We start from the raw sequence: 17,698 nt of genomic DNA on the forward strand, positions 1-17,698 counted from the left end.
GATCCACTGATATCATTACGAGGACTAGAACCTTCTTACTTTAATGACTTCCTGGCAATTAATCGCTTGTGGGGCCATTTCTCAGAATCAGAAGATCAAGTTGAAGGTTCTACTGGTTGTTGCCAACATGAAGCAATCCAAAAGTCCAGTGGCGAGTCCGTAAGAAGTTGTGAGGGTCCGAGTTGAAGTTGAAGGAAGAAATTAAGGTTGAACATAGCACTTTCCGGGGCCGGCGACCCTAACTTATTGGACGTGAAATATTAATAGCGCAAGTCTTTTCAAGCGTTCAAGCTTCAATTACGGAATTATGGTTCGTGAGTCGCTGGTATCGGTCGGCCTTAGCGCTGACGCAAAGCAACGAATATTCGAGTGCAGGTAACCATGTCATATGCGTGGCTGACCCGTTTCCAAAGACTCCGTGAGCGTAAGGTCGCTGCTAGGCAATTGGAAGAATATTCTCACCACCTTCGGTGGTGGCGAGCCATGTGCGAATGTGGACCTCCGAAAGATTTTGAGGACACCTCCTGTCTCCTATGCAGCCCCTGTTACTTGCCAGGCGTGAGTTTTTTGCGTGCAACATGTCGTTCTGTCATTTTCAGCCGCATATGTACACATCTTGATTTTCGGAATTAGAAAGCCCACAAGTCCCGGATTCTTTTGTGGCTTCAAGTCTCTTCTCTTGCTCCTTCGTCGGACTCTCGGAGGGTTGGAGAGATTCCCTTGGCGAAATCTACGAGTCTGCATTGGCTGGCACGGTTAACGCAGGTCCTAGATTTGATGCGTTTTCGTAACGTAACACTCAGGCGCTGAACGTGGATCTCGTATATATATCAGCTCCAAGCGTTGCCATTGTCGTGTGCCCTATATCGCACAATCTCATCGGAGGCAACGAGCTGCAGTTCACAATCGTGTCCGAGAAGGTGAGGGCTTGTTTTTGCGCGGTGTCAATCTACTGGATGTTGTTATAGCCTACTAGGCGTATCACGCATGTCGACGCATATCACTTCTCTTGGGACTCACCACTATCTCCCAATTATCGACGAAGCGAGTCGGCTTCGACAGTGTCTAGTGGAGAGCGAGACTCGCCTCCAACAAGTGGCTTCGGATCTTGCAGCAGCTCTCTCTGCCGCTGCCAAGCTCCGGCAGGAATGCGACGACGCGCAGACTCGACTCTCCCTGCTCGCTCCCATCTGGAAAGTTCCTGTGTACATTATGCAGGAAATATTCTTTCACTGTTTGCCGGCCGATCGGTATATCAGTCCAGCGTCCACGAAGGCACCCCTGTTGCTGACGCAAGTCTGCTCCTCTTGGAGAAACCTAGCAATATCCACACCCATGCTTTGGAGCTCGTTGTTCGTCGTGCTTAGTCCCTTCAACGCCAATGAACGTACGCGTCACGTGAAGCTATGGCTAGGGCGCTCAGGCCAAGGAGCGTTGTGTTTCAATGTCTACGCTCCAACCGTTGACTTGCAACTTCATCCTCTGCTTGGTCTGCTAGCCGCTAATATTCACCGCCTGAACCATCTTTCCTTGACCATCCCCTCTACGCACCTCTCATCTGTCAACGGCATAATCAATGGGAATGCCCCACTCCTCGAGTCAGTGGTGATCACCCTGAGCAAGGGCGGGACAGCAGGACATCCTACACATCCACTGCGTATTACCTCGAAATCGGCAACTCGACTACGGTCACTCTGGCTTTGCTTTCGTGATCAGGTCATGCAGTCGTACTCCTTCAATACGACACACATCTTGGACCTCAACATCGTCCAAACAACGCTTACTGCTGACCAGTGCCTTCAACTGTTAGCTGGGTGTCCGTATCTGAAGAAGGCACAGCTACAAGTAGTGAACACGCCGATTTTGGAAGCCAGCGGGTCTAAATGCGTCACTCATCATCACCTGAACTCGCTCGAAATTCACTCGATGGTGTCATTAGGCTCTTTCCTCGATCACTTGATACTCCCGAACCTCCTGTATCTGATGGTAGCTGATGCTTCTACCGATCTCGAGAGCAGCACCAGTTCAATTGTGTGGCAGCCTTCTTCATTTATCAACTTTGTTGGCCGATCACAATGCAACATCACTAGCCTACGCTTTACCCAAGTTTTGGAGTCCGACGATGCTCTCATTTCGTGTCTCCGCTCAACAAGTCACTCGTTGAAGGAGCTGCAGGTCTCGGACTTGCGTGGGGTCACATTTCCTATCACGGACAGAGTGCTGCAGCTTCTGACGATTCACCCACCCAATCCCCAAACGCCTAGCCTGTGCCCAAGGCTAGAAACGATCAGGTTCGGGACATGCCTTTCCTCTACAGACGGGGTGCTAGCACAAATGCTGGAGTCAAGATGGTACTCGGCAGAGGTCTCAGAATTTGCTCGTCCGAAATTCATGAATCCCCGTTTGGACGTAAAGCGGAACCCTCGGGACGTGGCAATGCTCAGTAAGCTTCGCGCTGCTGGATTGCAAACTGTATGACCCCGGACCCAACCCCCAACCCCCTGCGCAACCTTTCTGGCCAATTTGCAATGCCCCGTACATGTAAGAGTAGTTCCCCTGAATAGGACAGGATGTATAACACCGGTATTCGTGACAAATCTACTGTTCCCCCGCTTTCTTCTTTCATTCCCAACACTCTGTGCTTCCGTTTCCCATGGGCCGTGGTGTAGTCGTGTCGGATTTGAGTCGGGTTTAGAGGCAGGAAGCGAGGTTCGGAATTTGAGTTGTGAGTACGGTTCTTGATCTCTATGCCCGGGAAGACACTGACACGCACGATTGTGGAGCGCTCGCCTTCCTAGAGACACCCAATTCAATCATTGCTATACTTTGCTATACTAAGTCTTTGAGAAAGATTAGCCTAGGACGTGGCAGAACTTTGCAGCATTGCAAGACGGCAACAGATCGTGATGTATCCCATCGTCGTGGCACGAGGTATGCATCTATGATAGTGCTTCTCATTAAACGGTCAACAGCATGATTCGCCGCATCACGCCGTCGTAGGCGACGCGGCAGACGCATGCTCGTATACGCAAAGATGGGGACGTGTAGGTCCGTTTCCCCGGATCTGCATCCGGGGACTTCTCGAGGGGTTAGCCGTAGTCGCTGGTTCCCAGCCCACGGCGAGAGATCCGTCCACAATGGGCAAGTCTCCAGCCGAGGTTGTTCTTCTACGGGCGTCAAAAGAGCATCTGGTCTTGCGAGAACGGGAGCGTCCATTGCGCATGACCCGAGGCCAACATAGCAGGTGACTGAGTAGATTCAGAATGCTCATTATGATACCATACTGGCGGAGAAGCCCAAAGCACCGATATTAACAAGCGCACGCCAAGGCGGCCTCGGACCTCCCACATTATACTCTACGCGAGAAGGTGATTGTCCTTCGTGGCAGAATATGAGCGGATACTGACCGATAAAGGATGGTACCAGGAAGTAAGCACGGAGGTCACAGGTTTCGAAGGACCCGCGCTACAACCACGCGACGTAGTCAGATTGCGCGAGACATTCGTTGATGAACTTCGAGCAATCCGTTGCCATCGTCGCGGACTCTCGGAAAAATGTCCCAGAAAAGGGCTTCCGACATGGCCACTCCTGGCTACCCCCACATACCCAGCTTTAAATCCGGCAATGATGGCCTGTTGTGAGTGATTAGCTCGCGAAACCCGACTGGATTCACCTTTCCGGAATACCTGCTTCTTTCAAATGACCTTGCGGAACGCCTCATCGCTAACGCCTTTTGGCCCCACGGTTTATACAGGTGACCTCATATGCCAGCTCATCGCCATGTATGGGTGGGTTTCTGGGATGAGTATGGCACGCAAGGACCGAATGAGAGTGCCCGATACATTGATCTTGTACGTTGACCATGCGGTCGCATTCGCCTTTCTACATCAACGGATCCGGCGAAGCCATTGGTCGCAAGTGAATATATAATTCACCAGTATAAAGTGCATTGGTTAGCCAGAGGAACTGCTCAAGCTACCCCCGGGATGCCTACCAAACCTATACCAATGCTTTTCGCCCTATTAGCTCTCATCCTATCCTTCACTTCGTCGGTGACTGCCCTTGGCACGTCATGCAGTGTACCGCTTGGGGCTGGGACTGCCGCTCCGGGTGAACCTTTTTGGCTACAAACTATCAAGCATCAGGGAACTGCAGCCTTTAACCCTAATCCTGCTGGATACCAGGTCTTTCGCAATGTGAAAGACTTCGGCGCCAGAGGTGATGGTGTAACTGATGATACAGCAGCGATCAAGTGAGTTATAGACCAGGACCGTCTAGTGCTTTACTGAAAGATTCATTATAGCAATGCTATATCTTCTGGAGGTCGCTGTGGGGGTGGCTCTTGCCATTCGTCAACGTATGGGCTTTACAGCTGTTCTCCTGGGCTTCGGCTGAGTCTCTTCCATTTAGTGTTACCCCGGCCTTAGTTTATTTCCCCGCCGGGTAGGTGATATAACTAAATGCCAGAGCTAATTAACTTGCTCGTTACAGCACATACCTGGTTACTTCGCCTATTGTGCCTTACTACTACACCCAGTTAATTGGCGATGCCCGAAACCTACCTACTCTTCTCGCTGCAGCGAACTTCGTAGGGATGGCCGTCATTGGTGAGTGAGCTGTCCCGCTTCATTTTGACAACTTACACGTATGTAACTTTACTCAAATCTACCGATAGACGCCGACCCGTACATTCCAGGAGGTAATGGTGCCCAATGGTACACCAATCAGAATAACTTGTGAGTATATGGTCTTCTCGTGATCTCCTTCTGCTAACGATGACTTCCCCTGGCAGCTTCCGATCTGTCCGAAACTTCGTGATCGACACCCGCAGGTATTTGCCTTACCCAATGTCACGTTTGAAAAGAAACAAATGCAGTATTTCGCAGGATGCCCGCCGGTGCTACAGGGACTGGTATTCACTGGCAAGTAGCACAGGCTACTTCCTTGATGAACATTGTATTCCAGCTGAGCACGGCTGCTGGCAACGCCCATCAGGGTAAGTTTCGGCCGGCGGTTGATCGAAGAAGGCATGTACTGATGATTCTTTACAGGTATCTGGATGGAAAATGGCAGGTATGTCGATCCTCCTCCTCGACCAACCCGGTGATGCTCACTTCGGATCAGCGGAGGATACATGGGTGACATGGTCTTCAATGGAGGTAAGTACTTCCCCGCGCGCGACCCCACGTCCCATTGCTAAACTCCTATAGGCAAATTTGGTATGTGGGTTGGGAATCAACAGTAAGTAGACATTCGGGCCGCAAGACTTTCCCTTTTCGCGGAGTTCATCTCCTACTAGATTTACCGTACGCAATGTGACCATGAACAACGCTGATACGGGTGAGTAGCAACTCCCCCATGAGATGTTGACAATCGTAGTCTTACATCTATTCTTCTTCAGCTATATTTGGCCTTTGGAACTGGGGTTTGGTTCTCTTTCCTCTTCTTGGGAATCACGCTCACCAATTCGGCATCAGGATGGACCTTCCAGGGAGTTACCATCAACAACTGTCAAGTGAGTTGGATCGACTATAATTCGTTACAGTTTCATTAACCATGTCTTCTAAGGTTGGCTTCGACCTTTCCACTGGAGGCGTCACACAGGAAACACAGGTACGACGTTGTCTATATTACCGAAGACACCGACTGATGGAAAATGAAGACTGTTGGTGCGGAGGCTATAATCGACGCCGTTGTGACGAATACTCCCATCTTCGTTAGAACATCTCAACCAAGCAACGGAAGGCTAGGGGGATCCTTGGTGCTAAATAACATAAAGTTGAACAACGTGCCCGTCGCCGTCGGTGTCGCTGGTGGTGCAACCGTTCTCAGTGGCGGGACTACTACGATCACGTCCTGGGGCCAAGGAAACGTGTATTCCGGAGTCAATGCGAATGGCGCATTCACACAGGGAAATATTCCTACGCCTAACAAGCCTGCTCCATTGCTGGACTCTTCAGGGAAAATCTTTGGAAAGACTCACCCACAATACGCTGCGTATTCCCTCAGCCAAATCGTGAGCGTGAAGGACCACGGTGCAAGGGGTGATGGCACAACAGATGATACGGCTGCGCTTCAGGCAATATTCAATCAGGTGCGAACCTCATCCACTCACGCCCGTTGTATCTGGCTAACACGGAACATCTAGTTCTCGGGTTGCAAGATTATCTTCTTTGACGCTGGTACTTACATCGTTACATCCACTCTGACGATCCCGGCTGGTACCCAGATGACCGGAGAAGCTTGGACTGTTATTGCGGGCAAAGGAGCTACCTTTAACAATATAAATAACCCCGTCCCTGTGGTGCGAGTCGGAGAAACCAACTCTCAAGGCTTGACGGAAATTTCGGACATCGTATTCTCGACTGTGGGGCCCGGTTAGTCATTCCCGTTCTACACTCTCCCTGTCTCATTCAACCTGTGTACTTTTCAGCCCCTGGCGCAATTGTTGTCGAATGGAACGTCAAGCAGCCCGCCAACCAACAGGGTGGTGCTGGAATGTGGGACTCGCATATCAGGTTAGTGTTAATAATGTTAATGATATTCAAAGAAAATAGCTAACACGATCTTTACAGACTTGGCGGAGGTCAGTGTCTTGTGTAACAGCAAGTGTAAGGCGCCCATTGACACATCCGGGGATTAGCTGCCGGCACAAACCTCGAAAGAGCTTCCTGCCCGTCTGGAAGCCTCAACTTCAACAACTGCTTTGCGGCATTCTTGGCATTGCACATTACTCCTCAAGCTACCGCATATTTGGAGGCAAGTTTGGCTCGCGTTAGGTTGAAAATGTATTGATCTGAGGGATATTCTTCAGGGCACCTGGGTTTGGCTCGCTGATCATGATCTTGATGGTGATGGCTCCTCACAAATCTCTATCTTCTCCGGACGTGGCATTTTTTCTGAGTCTGCTGGACCTGTATGGATGATTGGAACAGGTATGCCCCATCAATCGGTATCCTTCCTTGTATATCTGACTAACGTATTTGGTCTTAGCTTGTAAGTCGTCGTCCCCCCAGCTCCTGGGTGAGTTCAGAGTCTGAATAATGACCATTGAAGCGGAGCATCATGTTCTCTACCAATACAACCTCGTCAACGCCCAGAACCATTATATGGGGCTCATCCAGACAGAGACGGTGCGACGAGCAGTTTGGTAACACCGCGCACTTGGACGCTAACGTATATCCTTCAGCCCTATTATCAACCAGCCCCCGCGGCTCCGGCGCCGTTCACTTCCAACACTGCATTCCATGATCCCACATTTACCAGCAGCATAACGTCGGCATGGGGCTTGAGGATACAATCGTCCTCTAATATCATTGTCTTCGGTTTGTAACCTCTCCTCTAGCGACGAACCTTACCTGATATCGTCGTTCAGGTGCTGGCCTTTACAGTTTCTTCCAAAACTACGCGCAGGCTTGCTTAGACAGTTTTAACTGCCAGAACCAGATGGCAAATGTCGACGCGTCCTCAAACATCTTCATTTACTCGCTTTCCACCGTTGCATCGACTTTCCAGCTGAGCGTCAGCCAAAACGGGGTCATCAATCAAGGTGCTAACCGTGACGGCTTCGCTTCCACGGTTACTTCGTGGAGTTCATGAGGAAATAGAAGAGATCAACGTAATTTAAGGCATACTACTCAGAAGTGCAAACTGTACTATTACTACGAATCGATTGGTTCTATACTTGCGAGAAGGAGGATTCCAACTGCGTGTAATTTAGCATCCTTTGTTCCCTATCAGGCGTCTGTACATTGCTTTGGAATCTAGGCTCGTAATCTAGTAGTAGTACTAATCCTGCGATTCGTTGAGAAGACGTGATACTGGTTCGTCATAAGCATGTCCCAAAATAAACTGAATTGGGAGCATGTTTGTAGGCGAGTCATAATAAGTCTGGGTCTGACCATTACTGAGCACTTCGTGAGCGTAGAGGCTGCTATTCATCGGGGGCCATATGCGGATTTCCATTTCGCGGTGTTGATGGTGCATCAATGTAACTTTAGTCCACGAAATATCTGAGTCAAGCAGAGTCAGCCGCCTCAAAGGCCTCCTCGTCATAATTTGCTGAAGCCATGTGAAGTGCTCCTCGCATTGGCGAAATCTTAGAACGAGGTTTTTGAGGGAGGGTAATATTTTTGGGTGCTTGTCGAGCAAGACTGATAGGGCATGCAAATGTTTCGGATCGAAAAGTCGTATTTCTTCTAGTGAGTCGAGGCCATCGAGAAGATCGAAAACACATATATGATTCGTATCTTCGTCATCGCTCTCTTCGCAGTCGTCCTCCTCTTTAAGAGTGAGGCAACGTATACCACCGATTGGGAGTAGTTTGTAGAGGCCAGCAATATCCACATAGTATGCCTGGTATACCATCTTTCGTATTTTCGCGTCCTGCGGTCGGCAGGCCAAAGAGAGGGTGAAAAGACCGGCAGTGGTGGAGTGTATTGTAAGGCTTTGTCTCTCAAAACAAGAGGAAGGAAAGAACTGGATCATCGCCAGGAAATTTGGAAGAATCTCTGACGGATCGCAAGGTTCGGCGCAGCTTGTAGAGTCCTCTTCCATGACGCCCAGTTCGAGGCAATCCAAGACCGGAGAATCGATGGTGAAGTATTTCAGAATCGCGTATCCAAGAGCGCAGCCTACAAATCTGAAGATCTTTAGCCTAGGGAGGGTGATTGCGCGAGGGCTAGCGGGGAAGACGGTGTGTTCGCAGATGTTGGGATACATGATACGTAAGTCCGACAAATTCTTCATTGTAGCAAGCACCGCTGCAAATTTGTCCAAAGGTAGGCGGACGTACAGCCGAATTTCCAAAGAGACCAGTTGCCCCAGTGAAGGCGACGAGGATAGGCCAGCGCCGGCTATTTTCATAGACTGAATGTTAGGTGTTTCTCCAAGTGTAATCAATCTTCCAGAAAGCTCGCTGGCGAGCAGGTCGAAGGTCTGGAGCATGGGCATCGGGAGGAGGAAGCATCGTTGTAGGCTAGCGAAGAATCTGGCGCACAGTTTGTCCCTTTCTTTTGGCTCCAGCCCTCCAGAGGTCTCGCTTCGGATTGCGTGGTAGATGTCAATTTTCTGAAGCCTAGAGGCCTGCGAAAATACCTGGTCGATGTTTTCTAAGGTAGCTTCTGTGAGGACCTCGATGTCCATTCGAACTGAAAGTGGACGATTTCCTGATCGTTTTATATGTGCTTCTATCCAGCGGCCACAATCGGTTGTGATAAATGTCCACAAGGAGGGGTCAAACAACGCCACCGTCCTCCAGAGGCGGTTTACGTGCGAGAGAATCGCACATCGAGGAGTGTTAAATTGTATGTCGTCTTCAAGTATCGATAACCTAAAGATCTCTCGAAGAACCTCTGCCGGCAGCCTCGAAATCGGAGAGGGTGCGATTGCGACACCTGAGTAATGAAGTCCACTAGTTCCGGGGCAAAGAATCGTGGACATCCAGTGCTGATCGAAAGTTGCTAATGGAAGGTTGGGGGGAGTTAACGTTGTACGAGGCTATCGCGATTCCTTATAACCAAATCCATGAAGCCACAGAAGGCCATGTAGTCGGACCTTCAAGCTTCAAGCTTTAGCGGCCACCTCTTGGTCATTCATTCAGAGGGACCTCCAAAGAATTTGGTAGGGCCAGCAGTGCCACCTTGACCCTGCTTTCACATACCCGAGGGGTGCAAGCAGTTTAATAATCCTAGAAATACAATAGGTATAGCGTACATAGTTAGATAATCTCAGAAGCAAAGCAATTACACAACGGGCTACTCAATAAATACCCACTCCATCGGAACGCTCATTCCGCCTCGCAGAGTGCCTCTAGGAAAATTTGCAGGTCCGTCTGAGCGATTTCAAATACATTGGAGTGGAATGTCGCGTATTGGCCCCTCGCATTTGTCCGTTCCACAGCATCAATGAAGGCCAAACCGAATTGGCTGAAAGGCAGGGGTTAGAAGACCATTTTACTGGTAGAGGAAACGCTCACTTCTTCCGTATGTTACCGTAATCAAGAGCAGCCATCATACCCACCACAATGTAACTTTCTGTTGCCTCGTTCAAACAAGCCACTACTAGGGGTAGGCCCTTTCTTTTGGAGCGGCCACTGAGCGTAGTCGCTGGTAGGCGATCTCGCAGTGCATCGATTAACCAAAGTGCCAGCCGCGTAAGGACACCTGGATGAGCAAACAGAGCGAGGTCGGGTCCTTGCGTCAGGGTAACGATGCGATAGTTGCGCATGGTCCGTATGTCTTGTTTGTCAATGATCGAAGTACCTTGACGGATAATTGCCCGATGAAGAGACATTGACAGTAATAGCGCTTCCCGAAGTGCCGATATGCTGTCCAGCGAATAAACGGAGTAAGGACAGCATTTGAAGACAAGCGTAAAGGCTTACTCTGTCAACGCATCGTACGCCGTCCAGAAGTTCTTTACCCACCACTCTTCATCCAATGCCCCGGCTTGTTCATCCGAGTCATCTTGACCATCGTCATTCGCCTTCGGCTTCTCGACCCCATTCCTCGCTTGTCCTCCTGGAGGCACATTCTCTCTCTCTTCAACTTTCCTCCGTCTGGCATTTTCCTTCGCTCCATTCGTCTCCCAAACCCTTCCTCCACCAAACCATTCCCCTCCATTTCGGGCGCCTTCCACCTCAACCTCGATTCTTATCCCACCCGCCACATCTAGAAGGGCGCCAATGCCCTCCACTGCGTCCGCCGCTGATAACGGTTGTGACCTGTATCCGTAACAACGCATGAAGGACGGATATGATAATTCGACGAGGCCGTACTCCGGAGCAACAGTGTTGAGTTGAGAAATGAGTTGTTTCTTGAGGTCCATATCCATATGGTAGTACGGTTGCTGTGTCTGGGGTATAGAGAATCTGCAATCGAAGGGTTTCTTGATCAATGTGTCAAGGGCTTGGACACAGAAAACGTACCCCATCTTAGCAAGCAGCCCAGTTAACCGTTTCCGTCCACGTTCCTTCCATATCCCCAGTTTGCTCGCTACATAACTGGAATGGAACATCGCGTCGTAGAGATTCCAGTGGCGGAACAGGGTGAATCTCAGCTCATCCGTAGCGCGAACGTCTAAATCATCTGGGTTGATTGTGTTCAGTGCGTGATGGCTAACATCCCCCGCCTGCGGCCGGTTCAGACGGGATACTTCGTCGTTATAGATCGAGTGGTAGCTTTCGTAGTATTCGCGGGATATTCGGGAAGTTGTGTACTGGAAAGTGAGACCTAATATGGCGAACCTGAAAGACGTAGGTAAGATAGAGATGATATGAAATGTGGAACTTACCAAAGGATATCGTTATCGACACGTTCAAGTACATTCGCCAGGATGTATATCGTGCAAGCAGCACTTTGGCCGTGCGATAAACCGGAAAGCCCATATTTATCCACGCGCGATACGTGTCGTTCGTATTCATCACGGTCTACACCCTGCGAGTCCAATGAGAACGAGATTTTGGTGACGTAGAAGAAGTATGGAACGCACTTGCGAGATCTGCCGTCGCTTCCCTGAACGTCGCTCGCCATCGCCTATTGACCGACGTTTGCGTGGCCGCTCGCTGTCCTCTTCGTAATCATCCCCCTCATCCTCGTCCCCAGACTGCTCTTCGTCTCCAGAGAAGTCGTCCTCTTCCTCGTCATCTGAGTCAGGAATTGGAGTGTACTATATACATTAGTAAATCCCTTACCACCACTGTATATATATCAACTCACAGTAATAACCTGGAGAGCCTTGCGTTCCTCCACAAGTTTATCCGCTTCGCCATCATCCCAAATTATTACCCTTTCAGCATTCTCGCCCCCCGAGAAGAGGTTGTGCAGATTCAGAGGCCGCATGGAGTCGATGACATGAATCGTGACCGATGTTTCAAACGAACCAAAAAAGGCTTCTTGCGTCAAATCTATCACGCCGCCCATGTTCAACAGGACGATTGTATGAAGCTGTCAGAGCGTCGCAACGATATCTTGCTAAGACGGGCTCCAAATCTCACCATTGGGTAAGCACGAAGCTCATTGACCCGCTGGCCAAACTCTGACATCCCTGACACAGGTATAATACTGTAGCTCAGGTCGTCCTGTTTGAACAGATCGGCGAGCATTCTTGCGGCGCATAGGGCGTCTACGTCGGTGGCCACAAGTAGTACAACGGACGAGGCGGTGGTCAGGGGCGACTGGCGATACGACGCCAAAATCTTTTGGTACGCCTCTGCGTAAGAGGTCGTCGAAGGGCCCGCAGATTGGGGAGGAGGGATGTACACCATGATGGCTGGAAACTGGGTAGAATCAATTCAATCGCGACGCGACGCGATTTGCATGGGATCACGGGGTGTTGAAATTCCCATGCCTACTACCCCTGTTCTGCTCCTGTTTGTGAATGTCTTCAGGAATGCATACTACGCGCAAAAGCTATGGACCGCGCAGAAATACGCTGCGCAAGCCAGAATATGGCATAGAGGTAAATATTCTTATTCCTTTAGGATGAGTAGCTTGGTAGTAATCTAATCGTTTCCCGCAAAGCATTTCCTCCAGGACCGGGATGGGAAGAAGAACAGATCTCTCTCGGTGAGCTTCGGCCGAGTAATCTCGAGCAATTTAACCTCATATAAGTTGCACAATTCGAACAGCAAAGAGTCAACCAAATGATAAGAGTTACTTTTGATTGGAAACACTACACAGCCAAGCACCAGCCAAAGTCAAATTGGGACAAGTTCTGGGAAAGAGTGAGCACATACACGCCCCGTGCTAATTGTGTTGAACCCAAGGCATTCTAGATACAGAGGATATGTCCGACGCTTCTTGATCCAGACATGGAACCAGCGATAGTCAACCAAGTGCGAAATCATATACGCACTACCCGATGCACTCATCGCCATGAACTTCAACGGGAGAAAAGCACCACAATTCTTGTAAGTGCGAGTAAGCCAATACAATGCTGTAACTACTTCCTTCGCAACATAAGCATAGTCACTTTTCGCCGGATATCAAACTTCGCAATCCCACGATTGTCCTTTGGGATAAGGTATGCATTGTATACATCAACAAGAGGTTTGATTTCAAGAGTGACAACTACTCATAGGATCTGCCTAAGTTCCGACGCCCAGCTACATGCCTCATTCCATTGGCCCTACCCACAGAACCACAAATGTACGAGATATCAATTATCCCAGCTATACCTACGCCACCACAAGCTACTTCATGGAACCATTGTGTGTCGACCCATCAACCATCTACCCCTTGGGGCCAAGCATACCCATCATCACCTATTCCATTAACTGGGGCGGCTCCCCAATCCCACCGAAAAAGAAGTCTCTACCATCTCCCATCTTTGGAAGTTCAGACCTGGGAGTCACCGGATGTTCACAGATTTCTGAGCAGATGTGTCCCTCCCATGACCCACTTGCTCAGCAAATTTGTGAATGACCTCGAGATCAAAGACCTGAAGTGTCTGTGGACACTGAAAAGGTGGCCAGCCCAAACACTACGGAAGTATTTCCTCAATTTGACGAGGGGGAAGAAATTAATAGGCATAGAGGCAGAGGTTATTATGAAGGGTCTGGAAGAATTGTGACTTGCACAGTTAAGATGGACATGCAAGACCGACGGTGGGAGGCTCATGGATGGATTTGTTTGTACCTCTGAGTCGAATAGGGGCCCCTGACTTGTATGCCTAAATAGGAGGCCGGTCTCCAATGCCCACTGCCGAGATCCGTCATACCCTCTCTCTCCACAACGATACGGAACGACCTTGAGAACACAGATAACCTAGAATGTCAACATCACAGGCATGTCACATATACACACCACGTATTCGACTCAAGTTCTGATGGCGATCAACAGGACGGTGTGTGGAAATCAAAAGAACAGGCTGAAGAAGCCCGATACATACACGAGAAGGTGATTTACTATGGCTTTGAGCGCCAATAGACCTATTGAAGCTATGCTAACTCTTCGTGCACAGGAACAGGCACAGCTAGCCACTATACGAGACGAGCTATCGAAGAATAAGGAGAGCGACGCCTCGACCACTACTAGTAAGGTGGATCATGACTTCGAGGGAGGATTTGGGGGTCAAGAAGATCTTGAGGATCGGTATGCTACCACCAGTGGGGAGCATTGACGCACTGTTACAACCCAGGCTGTATGAACAAGCGGAAATGAGTCCGAAACGGCGAATATTGATTGTCTTAAGAATAATGTTACGATGTCACATATTGTACTACTGGAAAATAAAATACTGTAAGGCTACAAACACGACAAAGCGAGGACTATCATCGGGCAGCGAGGTGTTGAGGAGCGGTTCTATGGGATACTACGGAGAAATGGGGAATGGTAATGTCAGTTCATAAATTTCAACCACCAGCCAGTGCACATACTTAGCTCTCTGAACCAAGTTGGGTCTTCATGGAAATCGACGGAAAGCCCAATCTGAGCGGCTAGCGCCATCAACCTGTCTCGATATAGAACAGATAGTTCATGTCCCCTCCAATTCTTGATTGACCAAGTAACAATCGCTTCAACGGAGCGACTTTCCAACAAGAGCTTCTTGTGGCCCTTCGAAAGATGGAGAAGTGCCGATATCCATATATCGAGGTCTTCTTGAATTATGGAACCGGGGTTTTCGAAGAAATCCCGTACGGCGATGAGGAGGCCGTCGCTGATAAGGCGAGTCTCTTTGTTGGGGGTTGCTCGCAAGCATGTCGCATGGGCGTATTTGCCTAGGAGACGGAAAGCCTGTGACCTAGCCGAAGACATAAAAACAGATCGCCCGTAATTTGAGATGAAATCAGAAAGATATGACACGATGGGGGAGGTACTAGGAAACCGATTGATCCCATTGCCCTCTATAAGGATACGTTCCATGCAATCGAGGTAGAGGTGTGCGGTCATGGCAGGTGGATTAGGAAGGGTGACAAGATTGCGAAAAGCAAGGAGCAATGGCGAACAGTCGACTTTACTAAGGATCCTTATATCAGCCTGGGAGGTCCATATCATGAGACCCCTAGTATCCCATTCATCTGGCGGTTGGCGAAATATATGGCGGAGCAACATAGCGAATACGGTAGAAACAGTATCGTTCGAGGTCAACTGCTCAGGGCAACGCTGCACCACCGTGAAGAATTTTTGGCGAACGATCATCAACGTCTCTGTGTCGTTACATCCATATGAAGAGGGATACCGCATGATCGTCGATAGACCATACAATAAGAGGTCGTAAAATCGTATAAACTCAGGCAGATCAGAGCCAACGGGTTCGTATGGTTCTGCCTGAGATTTAGTCAACGCCGCTATGCCTGCAGCAATCGCTACATCCAACGGTGGGATGTCAAGTGGGATGCCTGGATCAGGTGAGGAGGGCGGCACGTCGACAAGTTTAACGAAAATAGGGATGACTCTGGCAGAAATGCGGGCCCATCCACCGGATTGCGCAGACACCCAGTGATCCTCTTTTGGGCCCTTCCGTGATTTGAGCTCCTGGATTAATGTATCCACTAGGAGCTGTGTTTGAGCTGCAGGGCAGATCATCGAACCGTCTTGAATTTGTTCCAAACAATCGACGATGTCGTTGAGCATAACTTTAGCGCATATTGTCGTCAAATATGCGTAGGTACCAGGCTTTGGTATAATGCTCTCAAGTGCTCCGAAGTTGACGCCTGGTTTCGATGGTTTGTCGGTACGAAAAGCGTGACGAATGACATGCAATCCTCGGATGTATCGCTCAATCGATATTGAGTCCATTGGATACCCGTTGTTAGCGCAGCTGGTACGTAGCTTTTGCGATATCAGATCAGGGATTGGGCTCTGCGCTAATAGCCTAGCGGCCTCTGCGCCGAGCTGAAACCCTGATACAGACTGCAGAGCACAACTTGTTACTGGCGGATTCGTCGATGTGTGGATAAGCCAGAGGATGCAGTGAGAATCCAGAGCTGGACGATTGATACCAACCCTGGATTCCTCTTTGTCTGCCTCTGACTCACTGACGAGTGTCATATTCAAGTGGATGTTGAGCCTGACAGCAGGAATCCGTTCCTTGAGAAGGATAACGAAGCCTTTGGCGACACGACGCAATTCTGGCATATAGGACGCCATACGAGATAGCCAAGACTTTACTGAGCGTGGCATAAGCAGCAGTGTAACTGAGTGGCCGAGAAAGAAAATGAGCACGAAAGGAAGTACGAGGTAACGGCCCATAGTTTTCAAGACACGTATGGAAGATTCCATGAGATGATGGCCGAGTCTGAGCAGGGGTTTGAGTCGACGCGGCGACGACCGAATGTATGGAATACCGCGTCGAAGGGGGCCCAGGAGGTGGAAGAAGATTGGCGAAACGGCAGTTTTCCATGGACAGTTACAGAAAGCCGGGAGCAAGAAGTTCATCGCTTGAAAAGTGATTGTAACGGCGACCAGGACAACGCTTGCTATACCGATAGGAGGGCTTACGTCGAGAAGCAAGATAACCAAGCCGGAAAGGAAAAGGATCAAGCACAAAGACAAAGCTAATGGTAGGCAGTTGATTATATGGTGTGTCTGCCAGGCGTGGAGTGTGTCGAACCGATGCTGCCGGATTTGTGCTCGAAGGTGTGGTGCAGCTGGCAGCCCCGCTAGGTACGCGCTCAACCATTGCTTCACGAGCATGCCTACAGCTGCTATGCCAAGGCTGCAGGTCAAGGAGGTGAACCACAATGCATTCACCCATATTGCAGACGACGATGGCGTGAAGGCAGTATCCTCTGAAATGGGGGAGGTCATGTTTGCGGCCGATAATGTCTGTGCGGCCAGGATGCTTTCCAGGAGGGAATTTGTCACATCTTGAGGGTCAACACTGAGCATTTGATACGATTCGACTACGAAGGAGGCCACCACAGCCGAAAACAGTGCTGCCTGTGAATATTCCCAACAATGGTCAGCTCACAGAGCACTGAACACAAAGGGTCCTCCTACTCACAAATATGAGGCTGCTATCCACGGTCCGGTTCCATTCGCCAACCATCTGGGCATCATATTGTGAGGATTCCTTCACATATTCGCGCCAGATTTTCGCGTCATCAGCAAGTTCTTGGCCAAATTGCTCCCTCTCTTCCTTGCCCGCAAGGTCTAAGTCAGAGTTAGTAGCCATTGAGGCAGGATATGGAAACGAAGCTCATTGATTGTTGCAGCATAGTAATAACACAATGTTGCGTCACAGCCTCGATGCTGGGAACAAAACCTGAAGCAGTGGTCAATCAGTTTCCATTCACGACGAGTAGGTCGGTTGGCGTGGGACGCATCATGATCATCAGCGAAATCCAGTCGGAAATTGAGTCGTTGACAAGGAGCAACCAAATACAAGACGCATGTCAGAGTTTCAATTATCTTTTATGTTGTATAACCGAGAAATAGGTAGGTAAAGACTGATAATCTTGAAAACGAACGACTACTATCCCATGCCGAAAGGTCCGTAGAGTATCCACAAAGTTCAACTACGTGTCGTGAAGAGCCCGATAGCTCGTGAAGCTCCGAAGCCTTGAGCATCGAAATATGTTAGAGACAGAGAGAGGATAAGGGAGCCACAAGGCAGCTACAAAGCGATATATATGATCAGAGGTCCGTTTGTAGAGGATAATGCTAAGATATATAAGAGTCATGTAATGGGTTCACCGAGAGGGCAGTGGTGAATGCAAAGTCAATCTACAATGATGAATGCGCAAAGCGTAGGA

General features: G+C 49.5%; 6 protein-coding genes across 6 annotated transcripts; 3 read left to right on the top strand and 3 right to left on the bottom strand.

Moving 5' to 3' along the window:
• Window positions 1-987: 987 nt before the first annotated feature.
• Window positions 988-2,478, top strand: PC9H_001415 (uncharacterized protein; the record flags this gene model as incomplete). Its single annotated transcript, XM_036771065.1, has 1 exon — window positions 988-2,478. One exon carries the CDS (start codon window positions 988-990, stop codon window positions 2,476-2,478), a length of 1,491 nt encoding a protein of 496 aa, XP_036636910.1.
• Window positions 2,479-3,986: 1,508 nt separating this feature from the next.
• On the top strand, window positions 3,987-6,603 carry PC9H_001416 (uncharacterized protein; the record flags this gene model as incomplete). Its single annotated transcript, XM_036771066.1, has 18 exons — window positions 3,987-4,252; window positions 4,304-4,357; window positions 4,411-4,443; window positions 4,492-4,607; window positions 4,676-4,736; window positions 4,793-4,831; window positions 4,887-4,996; window positions 5,052-5,073; window positions 5,125-5,159; window positions 5,211-5,241; window positions 5,300-5,340; window positions 5,402-5,425; window positions 5,478-5,515; window positions 5,569-5,613; window positions 5,663-6,094; window positions 6,149-6,377; window positions 6,434-6,518; window positions 6,576-6,603. The coding sequence occupies 18 exons, from the start codon at window positions 3,987-3,989 to the stop codon at window positions 6,601-6,603; spliced, it is 1,689 nt and encodes a 562-aa protein (XP_036636911.1).
• Window positions 6,604-7,788: 1,185 nt separating this feature from the next.
• On the bottom strand, window positions 7,789-9,441 carry PC9H_001417 (uncharacterized protein; the record flags this gene model as incomplete). Its single annotated transcript, XM_036771067.1, has 1 exon — window positions 7,789-9,441. One exon carries the CDS (start codon window positions 9,439-9,441, stop codon window positions 7,789-7,791), a length of 1,653 nt encoding a protein of 550 aa, XP_036636912.1.
• Window positions 9,442-9,787: 346 nt separating this feature from the next.
• Window positions 9,788-12,265, bottom strand: PC9H_001418 (uncharacterized protein; the record flags this gene model as incomplete). Its single annotated transcript, XM_036771068.1, has 9 exons — window positions 9,788-9,926; window positions 9,977-10,327; window positions 10,385-10,485; window positions 10,531-10,870; window positions 10,928-11,245; window positions 11,293-11,428; window positions 11,487-11,667; window positions 11,718-11,945; window positions 11,996-12,265. The coding sequence occupies 9 exons, from the start codon at window positions 12,263-12,265 to the stop codon at window positions 9,788-9,790; spliced, it is 2,064 nt and encodes a 687-aa protein (XP_036636913.1).
• Window positions 12,266-13,146: 881 nt separating this feature from the next.
• Window positions 13,147-14,121, top strand: PC9H_001419 (uncharacterized protein; the record flags this gene model as incomplete). Its single annotated transcript, XM_036771069.1, has 4 exons — window positions 13,147-13,542; window positions 13,600-13,629; window positions 13,680-13,898; window positions 13,963-14,121. The coding sequence occupies 4 exons, from the start codon at window positions 13,147-13,149 to the stop codon at window positions 14,119-14,121; spliced, it is 804 nt and encodes a 267-aa protein (XP_036636914.1).
• Window positions 14,122-14,220: 99 nt separating this feature from the next.
• PC9H_001420 (uncharacterized protein) lies at window positions 14,221-17,118 on the bottom strand (the record flags this gene model as incomplete). Its single annotated transcript, XM_036771070.1, has 3 exons — window positions 14,221-14,303; window positions 14,378-16,883; window positions 16,948-17,118. The coding sequence occupies 3 exons, from the start codon at window positions 17,116-17,118 to the stop codon at window positions 14,221-14,223; spliced, it is 2,760 nt and encodes a 919-aa protein (XP_036636915.1).
• Between the last annotated feature and the right edge of the window lie 580 nt (window positions 17,119-17,698).

Source organism: Pleurotus ostreatus (genome assembly GCF_014466165.1).
Source record: "Pleurotus ostreatus strain PC9 chromosome Unknown scaffold_1, whole genome shotgun sequence".
Lineage (NCBI taxonomy): Eukaryota > Fungi > Basidiomycota > Agaricomycetes > Agaricales > Pleurotaceae > Pleurotus > Pleurotus ostreatus.